The sequence below is a fragment of the Narcine bancroftii genome, chromosome 14, assembly GCF_036971445.1.
Source record: "Narcine bancroftii isolate sNarBan1 chromosome 14, sNarBan1.hap1, whole genome shotgun sequence".
In the NCBI taxonomy this organism is placed as follows: domain Eukaryota; kingdom Metazoa; phylum Chordata; class Chondrichthyes; order Torpediniformes; family Narcinidae; genus Narcine; species Narcine bancroftii.
Genome location: NC_091482.1, coordinates 46,865,893 through 46,879,977, shown reverse-complemented (window position 1 = coordinate 46,879,977; position 14,085 = coordinate 46,865,893). Strand labels below are relative to the sequence as shown.

At 43.9% G+C, this 14,085-nt stretch overlaps 1 protein-coding gene across 5 annotated transcripts in view; it reads left to right on the top strand.

Annotated features, from left to right (window-relative positions):
- Window positions 1-14,085, top strand: part of myo1ea (myosin IEa) — a 162,862-nt gene that overhangs the window by 66,424 nt on the left and 82,353 nt on the right. For 4 of the 5 annotated variants that reach the window (XR_011348776.1, XM_069911259.1, XM_069911258.1 and 1 more), the window contains 4 exons: window positions 568-657; window positions 4,830-4,924; window positions 8,959-9,046; window positions 11,353-11,442. Coding sequence is in view for 4 of the 5 variants with exons in the window: in XM_069911259.1 (XP_069767360.1) it covers window positions 568-657; window positions 4,830-4,924; window positions 8,959-9,046; window positions 11,353-11,442 (363 nt within the window). In the remaining variant the exon portion in view is untranslated. Of the gene's footprint in view, window positions 1-567; window positions 658-4,829; window positions 4,925-8,958; window positions 9,047-11,352; window positions 11,443-14,085 lie in introns of those variants that run through there. The other variant, XM_069911260.1, reaches the window with a different exon arrangement.

Genomic DNA, 14,085 nt, shown 5'->3' with positions numbered 1-14,085 from the left:
ATTATAGATGATGAACTCCCCTCCCTCAAGTTTACAGATAAAGTGTCTGACCGGAGCACCCCTTACTAGGCAGGGATGAGGAGATTGATGAGAGTCACCCCAACGGCGAGCTCTTCATCCCGGGTGATGCCATGTTATTCAAACTTTATTCACTCGGCTGGCTAAATATGGGCTCCCATCTTCACCAAAGGTTTATGTGATACTTCAGAGAATATTGACTTTTACAATTTTAAACTTGTGTATTTTACCTATTTAATTCTTAATTTTAAGAAACATCAACTTGGGAACTGGTTCAGACTGCAAAGAAGCGCATTGTTTCCTGAATTTACGCACCCCTCCAGTTTTGCACCAGAACCGTACAGATGGGCATATTGTTGCCTCAATGTTGATCCGCCCACCTGTTATGAAACTGCTGCTTATCCGCAGTCACTCGTGCGCTGGCCTTTTGTCTCTAACCAGCCCCTGATTTGTGACTGATGTTTGGGATTGTACATGGGTCCTGTTCTCACATTGATTTTAAAACCTTGTTCAAAATTAGGAAGTGGAACCTTAACTAAGTTTGTCCAGACATATATTGGGCCTGTGCTTATCTCTATAAACCCGTTCAAACAAATGCCATACTTTGGAGAAAAAGAAATTGAAATGTACCAGGGAGCAGTGAGTATACTATTTTTGCTGATACTCCGTATGTACTGAGGTTTCAGAAGTAGATCTCATCCGAATGCTTATGGGATAAATGTACATTGTGATAGTGATCCATTCATAATAACAGGATCTTAAGACTCGAATTGCATTTGATTGAATTTTTTTGTCATATGTAGCTCGATACAGTAGAAAAACCTTGTTTTGCATGCTATCAAGGATCCACACCACCCAGCACACGCTCTGTTCTTGCTGCTGCCATCAGGAGCAAGGTCTAGGTGCCACAAGACTCATTCCACTAGGTTCAGGACCAGCTGCTCCCCCTCCACCATCAGACACCTCAACAACAAACTCAATCAGGGATTCATTTAAAGACTCGCACTTTTGCATTTTATTATATTGCGCAGTTGTTTACTTTCTATATTTGTTTATATCTGTATGTTTGCACTACCAATAAGTGGTAATTCTGCCTGGCCCACAGGAAAAAGAATCTCAGGGTTGTATTTGATGCCACGTATGCACTCTGACAATAAATCTGAAATCCATCCATGAAAGTCGACCATATTTTCCATCCAGCTAAGGCAGCTTTGAAAAAAAGCACTTTGAAGAGATTTGACAGTTGTCAAATACTCTAGCGAACATCTACAGATGCACTGTGGAAGGTACACTGACTGGTTGTATCATGGCCAGGTTTGGAGACTCAAGTGCCCAGGGATGCAGAAGGTGGCAGAAAGTAACAAACCTACCCTAGTCTGTCATGGGAACTGACGTCCTGCCCATTGAAGACATCAACGTGAGGTGCTGCTTCAAGAAGGCAGCAACATCATCACCCTGGCCATGCTCTCTTCCCACTGCTACCTTCAGGCAGAAGATACAGAAGCCTGAAGTCGGACACTCTAGGTCCAAGAACAGTTTTATTTTCCATTAGATATCAGGCACTTGAATCTTGTCAAGACCAAAGTTCCTTCTGCACCACTGACTCAGACAATTATTTGCACATCACGTCCTACTGTGAATTCTCTTCCCAAGTGCTTTATGCACCAGAGAAGCTGCAGCAAGTACAGTATACACTCGTATAATATCGATCCCATATATCAGTTGACCCTTATTTTGGCCCAAACATTGTGTGTTTTCTGAATGACCCATCTAAACGGTCATATCCCCCCCCCCCCCCCACCCCCACTATTTTTGGCACCAGCCGGCCCCTCGTCTGAGCTCCCGAAGCTTGACTGTGGATCCTCGCCTCGGTCACCCAAGCTCCCAAAGCCCAACCGCGGACCCTCGCATTGGCCGCCTGTCCATCCGAGCTCCCAAAGCTTGACCGTGGACCCTCGCCTTGGCCACCCGACGCCCGACTGCGGACCCTCACCTTGGCCACCCATCAATCTGAGGCTCCTAAAGCCCCGACCATGAATCTTCACCTTGGCTGCCCACCAACCTGAGTTCCCAAACCCTCAACCACAGACCCTTGCCTTGGATGCCCATACATCTGTGCTCCCAACACCCAGACCATGGACTTACCACCTGGTCCCAGCCATTCAAGATCCCAGTGCCTTGAAGGATGCAGGTACTTATTATGGTCAAAAGTATGACCTATGTTTAAAAAAAAAATCAACCCCCCCCCCCCCACCCCAAATATGATCCAAAAAACGATCCAAAAACTCTATAATTACATGAGTAGAAATGGTAAGGCTTTAATTGTACAAAGTTCAAAATTCAAAGATCTATTGTTAGAGTACATGACATCACATACAACCCTGTGGGTCTGGTGGAAGTTCTACTTATCAGTAATGCAAAAAACAAACTGTACACAAGAAAAGATATAAATATAAAAGAGTGAAATGTAAATTCTGTGAGTGAAGTACAAATAAACTGCAATTCAGAAAATAAATATTCAGTAATAAATAATGTGGAAAGTAAGAGTCCTTAAGGGAGTCCCTGATTGAGTTTGTCGTTGTGGAGACTGATGGTGGAGGGGGAGCAGCTGTTCCTGAACTGGTGGTGTGAGTCTTGTGGCACCGATTCCTCTTTCCTGATGGCAGCAGCCTGAACAGAGTGCGTGGATCCTTGACGATTGCTGCTGCTCTCTGATGGCAGCGTTTCCTGTAGATGTTCTCAATGGTGGAGAGAGTTTGGCCTGTGAAGTACTGGGCCAAGTCCACTACTTTTTGCAGGGCTTTCTGCTCAGAGATATTGGTTCCCCCATACCAGACCATGATGCAGCTGGTCCGTACACTCTCTAGCATAGGTCTATAGAAGTTTGCCAAGGTTTCCAATGTTCTATTGAACCAACTCAAACTCCTGAGGAAGTAGAGATGCGGACATGCTTTCTTCATGATGACATTCGTGTGATGGGCCCAGGAAAGGTCATCTTGAAATAGTGACTCCCAGGAATTTAAATTTTCCCAGCCTCTCCACCCCTGATCCCCCAATGATCACTGGACTGTACTTCTCTTGGTTTCCCTTCCTAAAGTCCACGATTTGGTGACATTGAGTGTGAAGTTGTTGTCGGTGCACCATCCAGTCAAATTTTCAATCTCCCTTCTGTATGCTGACTCATTGCCCCATAGAATCACAGAACCATAGAACGCGACAGTTCAGAAAGCAGGCTATTTGACCTTTTAGTCTGTGCTCTCCAGTCCCACTGACCTGCTCCCATTCCATAACCCTCCAGGCCTCTCCTATCCAATTTATTCTTAAAGCCTGCATTCACCACTTCAAATGACAGCTCACTCCCACCACCCCCTGAGTGAAGAACTTCCCCCTAATATTCCCTGTAAACTTTTCTCCCTTCAGCTTAAAAGTATGACCTCTTGTATTTATCTCCCCCAATCTAAGTTGAAAAGGCTTATTCACATCCATTGTGTCTATACATCTCAAAATCTTGTAAACCTCTATCAAATGTCCCTTTATTCTTCTTCACTTCAAGGAATAAAGTCCTAACCTGTTTAATCTTTCCCTATAACTCAACTCCTGAAGTCTCAGCAACACCCTAGCAGATCTTCTCTGCACTCTCTCAATCTTATTGATATCCTACCTGTAGTTTGGCATCCAGAGTGGCACAAAATATTCCATATTTGGCCTCACCAATGTCTTAAGCATCTTCAACATAATAACCCAAATCCTATACTCAATACTTTGATTTACAGTGTCCCCTTTTATATAACCTACTACCGTGGGATTGTTGACAAATTTGTAGATGTCATTATTGCCATACTGAGCCACACAATCATGGGCCAAAGTAAGTAGATCAGGGGACTAAGAATGTAGCCTGTGGTGTCCCAGTAACAATGAAGAATGAGGAGGAGATGCTCTTACCAATCCCCATTGATTGTCCACCTGGAGCTGAGGAAATCCAGGATCCATTTACACAGTGGGGTATGTGTACTGTTTCTGTGCATGTAGGACTTGAAACTTGTACAGAAGTATAATAATACTTTGGAGTATTGGAATAGAGAAATCAGAGAAGAACACTTAGCATAAATGTCAGATTTTCTGGGAGCAAACTCTCAAGAAGTCTTCACACCCCAGTGCCAATTTTCTTGTCAACCTGAAAGTAATCATTGTGTATCAGGAGATGAAGGTGGATGAAGAAATGGGCCTCAGTGCCTGTCCTGAACACTCTCCTTTGACCTGTGAGAGAAAGTGGATGCCTACATTGGGGAGATTTCTGTGGTCTGCAACAAAATCCTTTTACATGGTCGATGAGTTGTTTGTAAATGCCTTTCAGCTGTGAGGGCGGAATCAGGTTCAGATTTCTAATTTATGGTCAGAGTACTGTGACAGAATTTATAGATATGTTTTGGGGGGATAAATCGGGAAAGGTTTGTTAGGGTAGGTCATATGCAAACACTTTAAAACATAATAATCTGACCTTGATTAGCAGATACCAATGGAATTGCCTTTTGCAACATTTCAAGGGGGGCTATGAAATGGATTGCTTCGGACTTTTGCTCAATAACAAAAGTGGTGGGCCTTTCTGTCTGTAATAGTGCCAAGGAACTAGAGTTTCTGTGCTATTTGATGTTCAGAGTAAAAACTTTTACTCTCTCTCTTTCCCAGAACCCTGATAGCACTTAACGCACCATCTCCCAAAGTCACTTGGTGGACGTCAGAATCCCCGTCAATTATTTGGATTTGCGACTCGTTTTTCGCTACTCATGCTGCCTTGTTCCTTCTCAATGCAGGCCCCATATGAGAATCCACCCCATATTTACGCCCTGGCAGACACAATGTTTCGCAACATGATTATTGATGGGGAAAACCAATGTGTCATTATCAGGTAATTAAAACGTACTTTTGCAAAAACGGATTAAAAAATACAGGAGGAAATTCCTCCTAATTCCTCTACCCTGTCATGACACAATTTATCCTTGGGAGGGTTTTAAAAGTATTTGTGGCTTATGCCTTTAAATGACTCGCTGTTGGTGAAATCCAGTGTCTGGTAGCTGTAGTGTTACCTTATAGTTTGCTCGATCAGGGATATTACATAGAACGTTACAGCACATAGAACATTCAGCCCTCGATAATGTGCCGAACTATATACAGGGTATTTCTACCAAAATCCTAATCCCTTCCTACCTCGTAACCCTCTATTTGCCTTTCACCATGTGCCCATCTAAGGGTCTCAAATGTTTCAGCCTCCACCAGCATCCCTGGCTATGGAGAGGGTACATACTGTAGGGGATTGACCAGGATGTTGCCTAGATTGGAAAATAAGTCTTATGAGGCAAGGTTAGCAATGCTGGGACTTTTTGGAGCGAAGAGAGACTTAATAGAGGTCTACAAGATTCTGAAAGGCATAGATAAGGTGGACCAGCTAGTGCTCGTTTCCAAGGATGGGAGAGGCAAACACCAGGGGACAGCTCTAGAAAGTTAGGGAGGAAAGTTTGGGGGAAACATTAGGGGTAAGTTTTATTTTTACACCTGGAGAGCATTGTAGTAACATCATGGCTAAAATTTGGACTTGGGTGCGTGAGTTTGTACTTTACACGAGAAATCAATTGTAATAAAGAATCAATTAAAATGCCACAGACTTTATTGCCATCTTCCTTCGATTTTTCTTTCATGAGGTTTTGATTCAATGTTGGTAGGCTTTTGTGTTCAGCAGTTTGCATTTCCTTGTGGTGATGCAGTCTTGAAGAAGGTAGCCAATCAGAGCAGGAGAAGTTGTGTGGTGTCTTGAGCTGGCCCTCACATTGAGTGAGATCCCGCCTTCCTGCCACCTCCCCGTACCCCTTGATTGCTCTGAAGTTAATGGCTCTCCCTCAACTGCTCTCCGGTGCGGCTTATCCTGCCTCGATGACCCCTGCTTTTCGATTCTCCTATCCAGGGAAACACCCCACCATTATCTGCCCTGTCAAGATCTTGGAGGTTTCATTTAAAAAAAAACCCCATGTAACAAATTCTGGTTAATTCAAATTATTTTCCCACCCAAACTCACTAATTCCTGGAGATCAGATCTTGGTGTTTACATTATTATGCAGTGTCCCCTCTTTATTCCTGTCGGAACCTTGGAGCCTACCAGGGAATGTACCAAAGGTTTGCCAGCTTGATTGCTGAGATGGCAAGTGCAAGAAGAGATTAGGCAGAGAGGTGATCTCATTGAAGTGTTCACAATTCTTAAGGGGCATCACAAGGTGGAAGTGCAATTTGTTTTGCTAGCCAGGCTGCATTGAATCAGGCATTACAGCTTCCAGGAAAGGGTTGGCCACTGAAGACTGAAAGAGAAGAAATTTGGCACAGTTCTGTGTGGTATTATGTTCTAAATATCTCATCCCACAGGATGGTGAATGATTGGAATCGTCTCTCCAAGGCAACAGGAGAGGCTCAGTGGTTGAGGGACTTCAGAGAGTGATAGATTTTTAGATGTCTGGGTTAGTACAGGAAAGTGGAATTGAATTAGAAGGCACAGCCTGGTGGACTGGCTGAGCATTCCTTTCCCTCTCTTCCCCCCCCCCCCCCTTCTCTCTTGCGTTTCTGTCTCCATGTCCTCAAAACACCCCTAGGGTCAGACACATTGGTTCTACTTCAGGATTGTTGTGCCCCAGGCGGCAATCGGTGTTGGTCGATACTAAATGGCAGATTGCAACTGATTCTGCGCCCCAGCGCAGAGAGGTGCAGTGGAAGGGCAGAGGAAAGGAATGGGGTGCAGGTTATAATAATAATCTGGGGGTGGGGGGCATGAAAGCTCTCCACTACGGAGTCATTTGAAGTTAAAGCCATGTTGTTTTAAATGATTTGCTGATGCAGTACGGCCTTTTAAATCACGTGCAAGGAGTTTGTGATGCGATTTGTTCATGATTGTTTTGTACTCGCTGCTTGCTTGATCCATATGTGACAAACACTAGATAACTGAACGAGCCCCACTGCCGATTAGAAAGGAAAAGGAAAGTCAAGCGAACCCACACTGTCATCTTTCACCTGTGTGGATGACAGCTGCCTGCTCTTTGGAAATCAGCTTTATTTTTGCACGTCCTCTTTCACTACAAAAGATTTTGTTTCCCATTGATTCATTTACGGGATGGGGCATAAAAACACTACAGCAGTGTACAGGCCCTTTAGCCCACAATGCATTGCCAGCCTATAGAAACCTAATTTTTCCCTACCTCTAAATCAGTGGTTCTCAACCTTTTTTTTTTGGTCCCCACTCACATAAGTAATCCCTTACTTACAGCATAGGTGCTCTGTGGTTAGTAAGGGACTACGAAAGGTGGGATGCGGGTGGAAAGGAAAAGGTTGAGAACCACTGCTCTAAATACATCTGGGTATATTTCCCTGCACCCATAGCTCTCTTTTTCTTGTATCTATGTCTATTTAGGAGTCTTTAATGACCTTATTGAACAAGGCTCCACTATCACCCCTGTAGTGCATTCCAGGTACCTACCTTCCTTAAACTTCCCTCCACTCACCTTAAACTGGTGGCCTCTGCATGCAACACTTCAAAATGCGGTCAAACCAGTTTTATAGAGCTACACCATTCTCTCTTGAACTTAATCCCCTGATTAATGAAGGCCAGCACACCAAATGTCTTCTTAGCCCCCCCTGTGCGCAGCAACCTTGAGGGATCTATAGGCCTGGACCTCAAGGTCTCTCTGACTCTGCACTGTTAAAAATCCTGCCATTCTCCACCTTCAAGTGTGACCTTCCAAAATGCATCATTTCACACGTATCCAGCTTGAACTCAATCTGCCACTCCAAGATGTAGAAAATGCTGTGATTTGTTGTCCCTCTTTATTGCTTCTGAATTTAGAAGCCAGGTGGATTTCAACCATTTTGATGCCTCTCGACGTACACAAGATCTAAATGACCCTTCTTGAATGATATGAAGAAACTAGGTGTTTCCCTCTGCGGCAAAATCCAATCGTTTGTGGTTATTGTTTCTTAGACAAGTTACTTTAAGAATTCAAATACTTTATATTTAATTGCTGATATTTAAATTGTCCAGCGGGCACGGTGAAATTTAAATGAGAACATCTCTGGTGAGTGAAGCAATGGCACTAGAAGGGCGTTTCCTATTTCTTTATTGCTGTAATTCTTTCCTGTGAGGAGCAGATCTGTTTCCAGCCCTGAGGCACAACTCCCTCCCCAGTCTGTTCACTCTGATTTTGGTTGTGACTTGCAGTTGAATCCATTGTTGTTTTGTACTTCTGCTCTGGATCAATGGGTTCTCAGGAGGGGGATAAGAGCAGTAGGAACCACCCGCTCTTCCACTGGCAGGGCAGGAGATGACCAGGGGGATGGTTGGGTGGAGGGACTGTGAGGTGGTCTGTTCCTAGGGTCCTCCACTCCATCCTGAATGCTCCTCCTCCACGTCAGCCAGTTGGGCTAGATTCCCGGTTCAGGAGTCCATGGGTGCACTGCGTTTCTTCAAAGGAGCTTTGAACACATCCATGAATTATTATTTTTTCCCCCCTTCTGTCCTCCTAGTAATCTCCTTGCCATAAAGGAGGTTGGAACAGAGTGTATGTTTCAGGAAGTGATGTTGGGCCAGCATAAGTTGTGCCTTAAAACAATAGGTGTTGGGCAGGGAGAATACTTCCTGGAGACTTACCAGCCAATACCCTGAGGTCACTTTGAATTCTATCTTATTAACTTTGAATGATATTTTGTGAACTTGTTTGGTAATCTTTCATTTTCTGTGATGTGCATGATGGGTGGGTGCATTGAGCTCTGGAGAATGGTGGTTTTGGTTGTATACATGTCCAGACAGATGACAATCACTTGAGCTTGTAGCTCAGTACAAATATACAACAGTGGAGCAATGTGGAGCGTGGATGCAGAAATATTTGCTGTTGTTGATGTTTTCTCTTTCAGTGGTGAAAGTGGGGCTGGGAAGACGGTGGCTGCAAAATATATCATGGGTTACATCTCCAGGGTGTCTGGTGGTGGGCCCAAAGTCCAGGTAAGGCCGATGGTTCTTGCAGCAGGACCTCTCTACATTGCTTGTGCAGATGGCTAGTGTGTGAAGGTGCCACATCTGCAGTTCAGCTGGACCTCTAACCCCCAACCCATCAACATGGCCATTCGGGGCGATCAATTAACAGTATTTTGCTGAATTTTTCTTTTAAGATTGCTTAATTGGCCAAGAACTCCTAGTAGCAATTGAGATTTCTGCATGCTGGTGGCCCATAAAGGAGTGGTACATGTTTTAATCCTGTTTTGTATCTAATGGTAGGCTCATTCAGAAAGCTGAGAACCTTGGGATCCAAGGAATCTTGGCTGCTTGGATTCAGAATTGGCTTGCATACAGAAAGCAAAGGGTAGTAGTAGATGGAATATGGTCTGCCTGGAGGTCAGTGGCATTGATATCCCCAGAGATCAGATCTGCCAAACCTGCACTTTGTGATCTTTATAAATTACCCGGATGAAGAGGTGGAAGGGTAGATCGGTAAGCTGGTAGATGATACAAATGTTGGAGGCGTGTGGAGCGTGTAGAAGGTAATCATGGGTAACTAATTGTAACTAACATGGCTCACAATAAAGTATTAAATAAAAAATTATATATATAAAAAAAAAAGAACAGGGTACAGACAGGATTCAGAGTTGGCTGGAAAAGTGCCACATTCACTGAAGTCTGGATAAGTGTGAAGTGATACACTTTGGAAGGTGGAAGTTGAAGATGGAGCACATGATTTGACTGTAGGATTCTTTTAAGTGTGGAGGAACAGAGGGATCTTGGGGTCCATCTCAAGGTTGCCACGCAAGTTGATAAGAGTGGATAAGAAAGCATTTGGTGGCTTTCATTAGACGGGATTGAGCTTAAAGGTCATGAGGTAATGTTGCAGCTCTACAAAACTCTGGTTAGACAATGCTTGGAGTATTACATTCAGTTCTAGTCACTTCATTACAGGAAGGATGTAGGTGTTTTGGAGAGGGTGAAATTAAGATTTGCCAAGATGTTGCTTTGTTTGGAGAACTTGTCATACATCTTTGGAGCAATGAAGGGAAAGGTCTCTTAATAGATGTATGTAAGATTATAAAAGGCCTCACTGACAAAAGGCAAAGGAGGAAAAACCCAACACCCAACCCCAACCAACCAATTTTCCCCTGCAACCGCTGCAACAGTGTCTGCCTGTCCCGCATCGGACTTGTCAGCCACAAACGAGCCTGCAGCTGACGTGGACATTTACCCCCTTCATAAATCTTCGTCCGCGAAGCCAAGCCAAAGAAGAGATAGGCTGGACAGCCAGCACATTTTTTCCTGGAGCAATAATAGCCAATATCAGAGGACATCTGCTTAAGGTGAGTGGAAGAAGGCAGGGGAGATGTCAGATGTACGGTTTGTCCTCAGTGAGTGGTGGGTGCCTGGAATGCATTGCTAGGGTTGGTGGTGGAAATCGGTACAATTCAAAAGACTCCCAGACAGGCACATGGATGCAAGAAAAATAGACAGTTATGGGTGTGAGGGAGTGAAAAATTAGATTGTTGTGGAATATGTTTATGTAGGTCAGTACAGCATCATGGTCCAAAGGGCCTGTAATGTTCTATAACACTGGACAACAATTTTTTTCCCAAAAGGTTTGCTTCCTGAGAAAAAAAAATTGGGGATTATGATGGACAACTTCACAAAGATAATTTTGGATTTTCTGAATCATGTAGAAGTTGGAAAAATATTAGATGAACTTTTATTGAATTTAGCAAGTTTAATTGCATAACGACGCTGACACGTTGCGTTCGTTCAACTGACCCAAAAATATTTCGCTGCTGATTTTCATTTGGACTCAGCATCTGATGCCTCTCAGGTCGGTGTCCGACAATCGTCGGCCGGCATTGATAGATTCAACTTGTCTGATTCTGCTTTTCCATGGGGCGCCATGTCCTGGTGAAACCTTTTACCGGGTTCGTCACTAACTGCACCAAGATCAGCAGGGAAGGAGTCCAAGTGCAAATGCAGAAAATGAATTTTCATTGTCACGTTCCACTTCATGGTTTTGTCTGCTTGAAGTAGACTTAAAATATGGCAGGAAATCACAAAAATAGGTTGTATCTTAAAAAATGGTATGTGACAGGAAAATCTTTTGGTGATTTTTGTGATCAGAGCCCAAAATACATAAAATCCGCTCAAAAGTGTTCAGGAAGCAAAATCTTTGTGGTCCAGTGTAATTATTACCCTGGTCCAATATCATTTATTTTATGAAAAATGGCCTTTAGCAAGCATAACAGATATTGTTTGATTCAGCATAATTTCTTATTCCTTCCCAACTGCAGCATATTAAAGATATAATTCTTCAATCAAACCCTCTCCTGGAAGCATTTGGAAATGCCAAGACAGTGAGAAACAATAACTCCAGCCGATTTGTGAGTTCAAAAGGCTTCATTCTATCTTTAAATAAAAAAACACCCTCAGTTTCCTTCCTTAGATAGAAGCAGGTGAGTTGTAGCAAGGTCACTTTCCAATGGCTGTAAACTTGGCCAAACCATGTGCATTCTGCATTGTATCTTGTTACGCACAACCAAATTATTTTTATCCCAAGTTCTGGTAGAAGTCTTTCATCTGTTGCATGCTCTAACATACAATATGTTAATATATGCAGATTGGCCTTCACTTCCAAAATTTGATTTCATTGCATAGAACATATGACAGCCCTACGACCCATGATGTCTCCAGAACATGACACCCAAATTACACCAAAACTCCGTTTCTTGCACACATTTCATATCCCTCTGTCCCCTGCATGTTCATGTGTCTATTTGGAAGACTCATAAATACTACCATCATTCTTGCCTCCATTGCCACCCCTGGAAGCTTATTCCTGTCTATGTATAAAGAAACTTGCCCAGCGTATCTCCTTCAAACTTAACCCCCCCCCCCCCCCCCCAACTTGATATGCATATCCTTTAGTAGGTGATGCAATGCGTTTAAGTGCTGGCGATCAGGACCAGGATTCGAATCCTGCACTGTCTGTAAGGAGTTTGTACGTTCTCCCCGTGTCCTCATGGGTTTTCTCCGTGGGCTCCGGTTTCCTCTCACCCTTCAAAACATACTGGGGGTTGTAGGTTAAAGGGATGTAAATTGGGCAGGACAGACTTGGTTATGTAGCTTTATCTTTGCTATATAAAGTACACGGTTTGACCTGCTGAGATTCATTTTTACTTCAATCACGGTGTCTGCGTACTTTCATATTTTACGCCTACACTTTTGTGACCATTATCCGAGACCGAGAATGTGGTTGATCACTTCCTGAATCAGTGTGGTAGGCTTCCCCGTGCTGACTGCTTCACCCACCTGGAACTGCCCATCGATGCCATTTTGCTCCCCACCCCCTCCATCATCCGAATGGGCTCCTCCTGTCAGCTCCCTTTCCACCTCCTCAAAGCAACCCAGTCAGATGCGAAACAGGAGGAATGGAACAGTTCTCCACAGCTGGTGTCTACTCTGTTGTTGTTGTTCATACTTCGTAGTCGAAGATGACCATGACTTCAAAATCAAATGGGAGATTGGTGGCTGTGGGTCCAGGTGACTGGTGAGGCCAATCCAGGCCCTGAAGGCTCGCCAACATGTGGGACACAAGTGGATGGGTGCTGTCGTGGCAGTGGATGCTGCTCGGGCCTTGCACACAGCACGCTTTTGTTGTGTCTCGGTGATGCGCCTGACTTCAGCTGCACAGGCTCCTGTCATGATCTTGCTGCGCCAAGCTGGATGGTCGAGGGCAAGGGTCTCCCACATGTTGATGTCAATACTCAGGCCTTTGAAGGAGTCTTTGAGGCAGTTTTTGTAACGTTTCTTCTGCCCTTTGACCGAGCGCTTGCCCTGACACAGTTGCTTAGGCAATCGGCTGTCTGGCATTCCGACCACATGTCCAGCCCACCTGGCATGGGCTCTCAGCCAGAGGGTGTAGGTGCTGCAGAGCCCAGATCGTTCCAGGATTTCCATGTCAGGGTGTCTCCTCTAACCCATTTCTCAATGCAGATTCCAGGGAGTGGGTTGTAATGTGGGTAAACTTTTCACGACGTTAAATTCATCCATGGGACACAGGTGCCATTAGTTACAGCCAACAATTGTCCAGACTAAGGTTCTCCAAGCACTGAATCGCTTGATTGGCCACTTCAGAGGGAAATCAAATACTAATGATACTGCTTTACTGTGTGTCTAGAGCATGAAGTCGAGACCAGGCGAGGAAATTCGATCTTCCTTGCAGAGTAATTAGTCCAATTTGATGGATTTTGACAATTCAGTCAATTTCTTATTGAAACTCACTTTTTAAACTCCAGATTTATTGGTTTAACTGAATTTACACTCCCCAGCTGCTATTGTGGGATTTGAAGACACCTCCCTGGCTCATTGTCTAGACTTTCTAGATTTCCAATTGAGTAACTTAACCGCTGTGTTACTACATTTCAAATAAAAACATTATGGCCCCGCCCTGGGTTGGCGATTAGGAAGTGGGGGGGGGTACCTTTATGGTCCAATCTCAACATCAAGTAATACAGTAAAAACACTGAGAAGTTGAAGCAAGCAGCAGGTCTGGCCACGTCCATAGCTGGTAAGGATATATTACCGACATTTTGGGCCTGAGCCTTGCTTCAGGTTAAGAGTAAAAAGCTGCCAGGCATTGTCACCTCCTGTGGACGCTGCGAGACCAGCTGAGATCCTCCAGCATTTCTCCATTTTTGCAGACTTTTTGAGTTTCACATCAAGTAATATTGGTTGGGTACATCCGTAGTTTCTGTTTTAGAGAGAATTACTGAGCTTTTTGTTTAAAATAATAGATTTTGAGTTGGCCACTTGTCCTTAATTTTGGAATCTCTCCAAATTTACTGACATTTCTGCTCAACTTAAATCTTTTAGTCACGTTTTTATTCCTCCCCCTCTTTATTGCCCCATACTTTTGAAAAGTCCCTATTTTTACTCAGGCATTTATTAATTAATGGTATAGGATTGTGTCAGAAAATTGTATAATACTCAATCATGCAATCTTCAGTCAGACACCAATTATTATT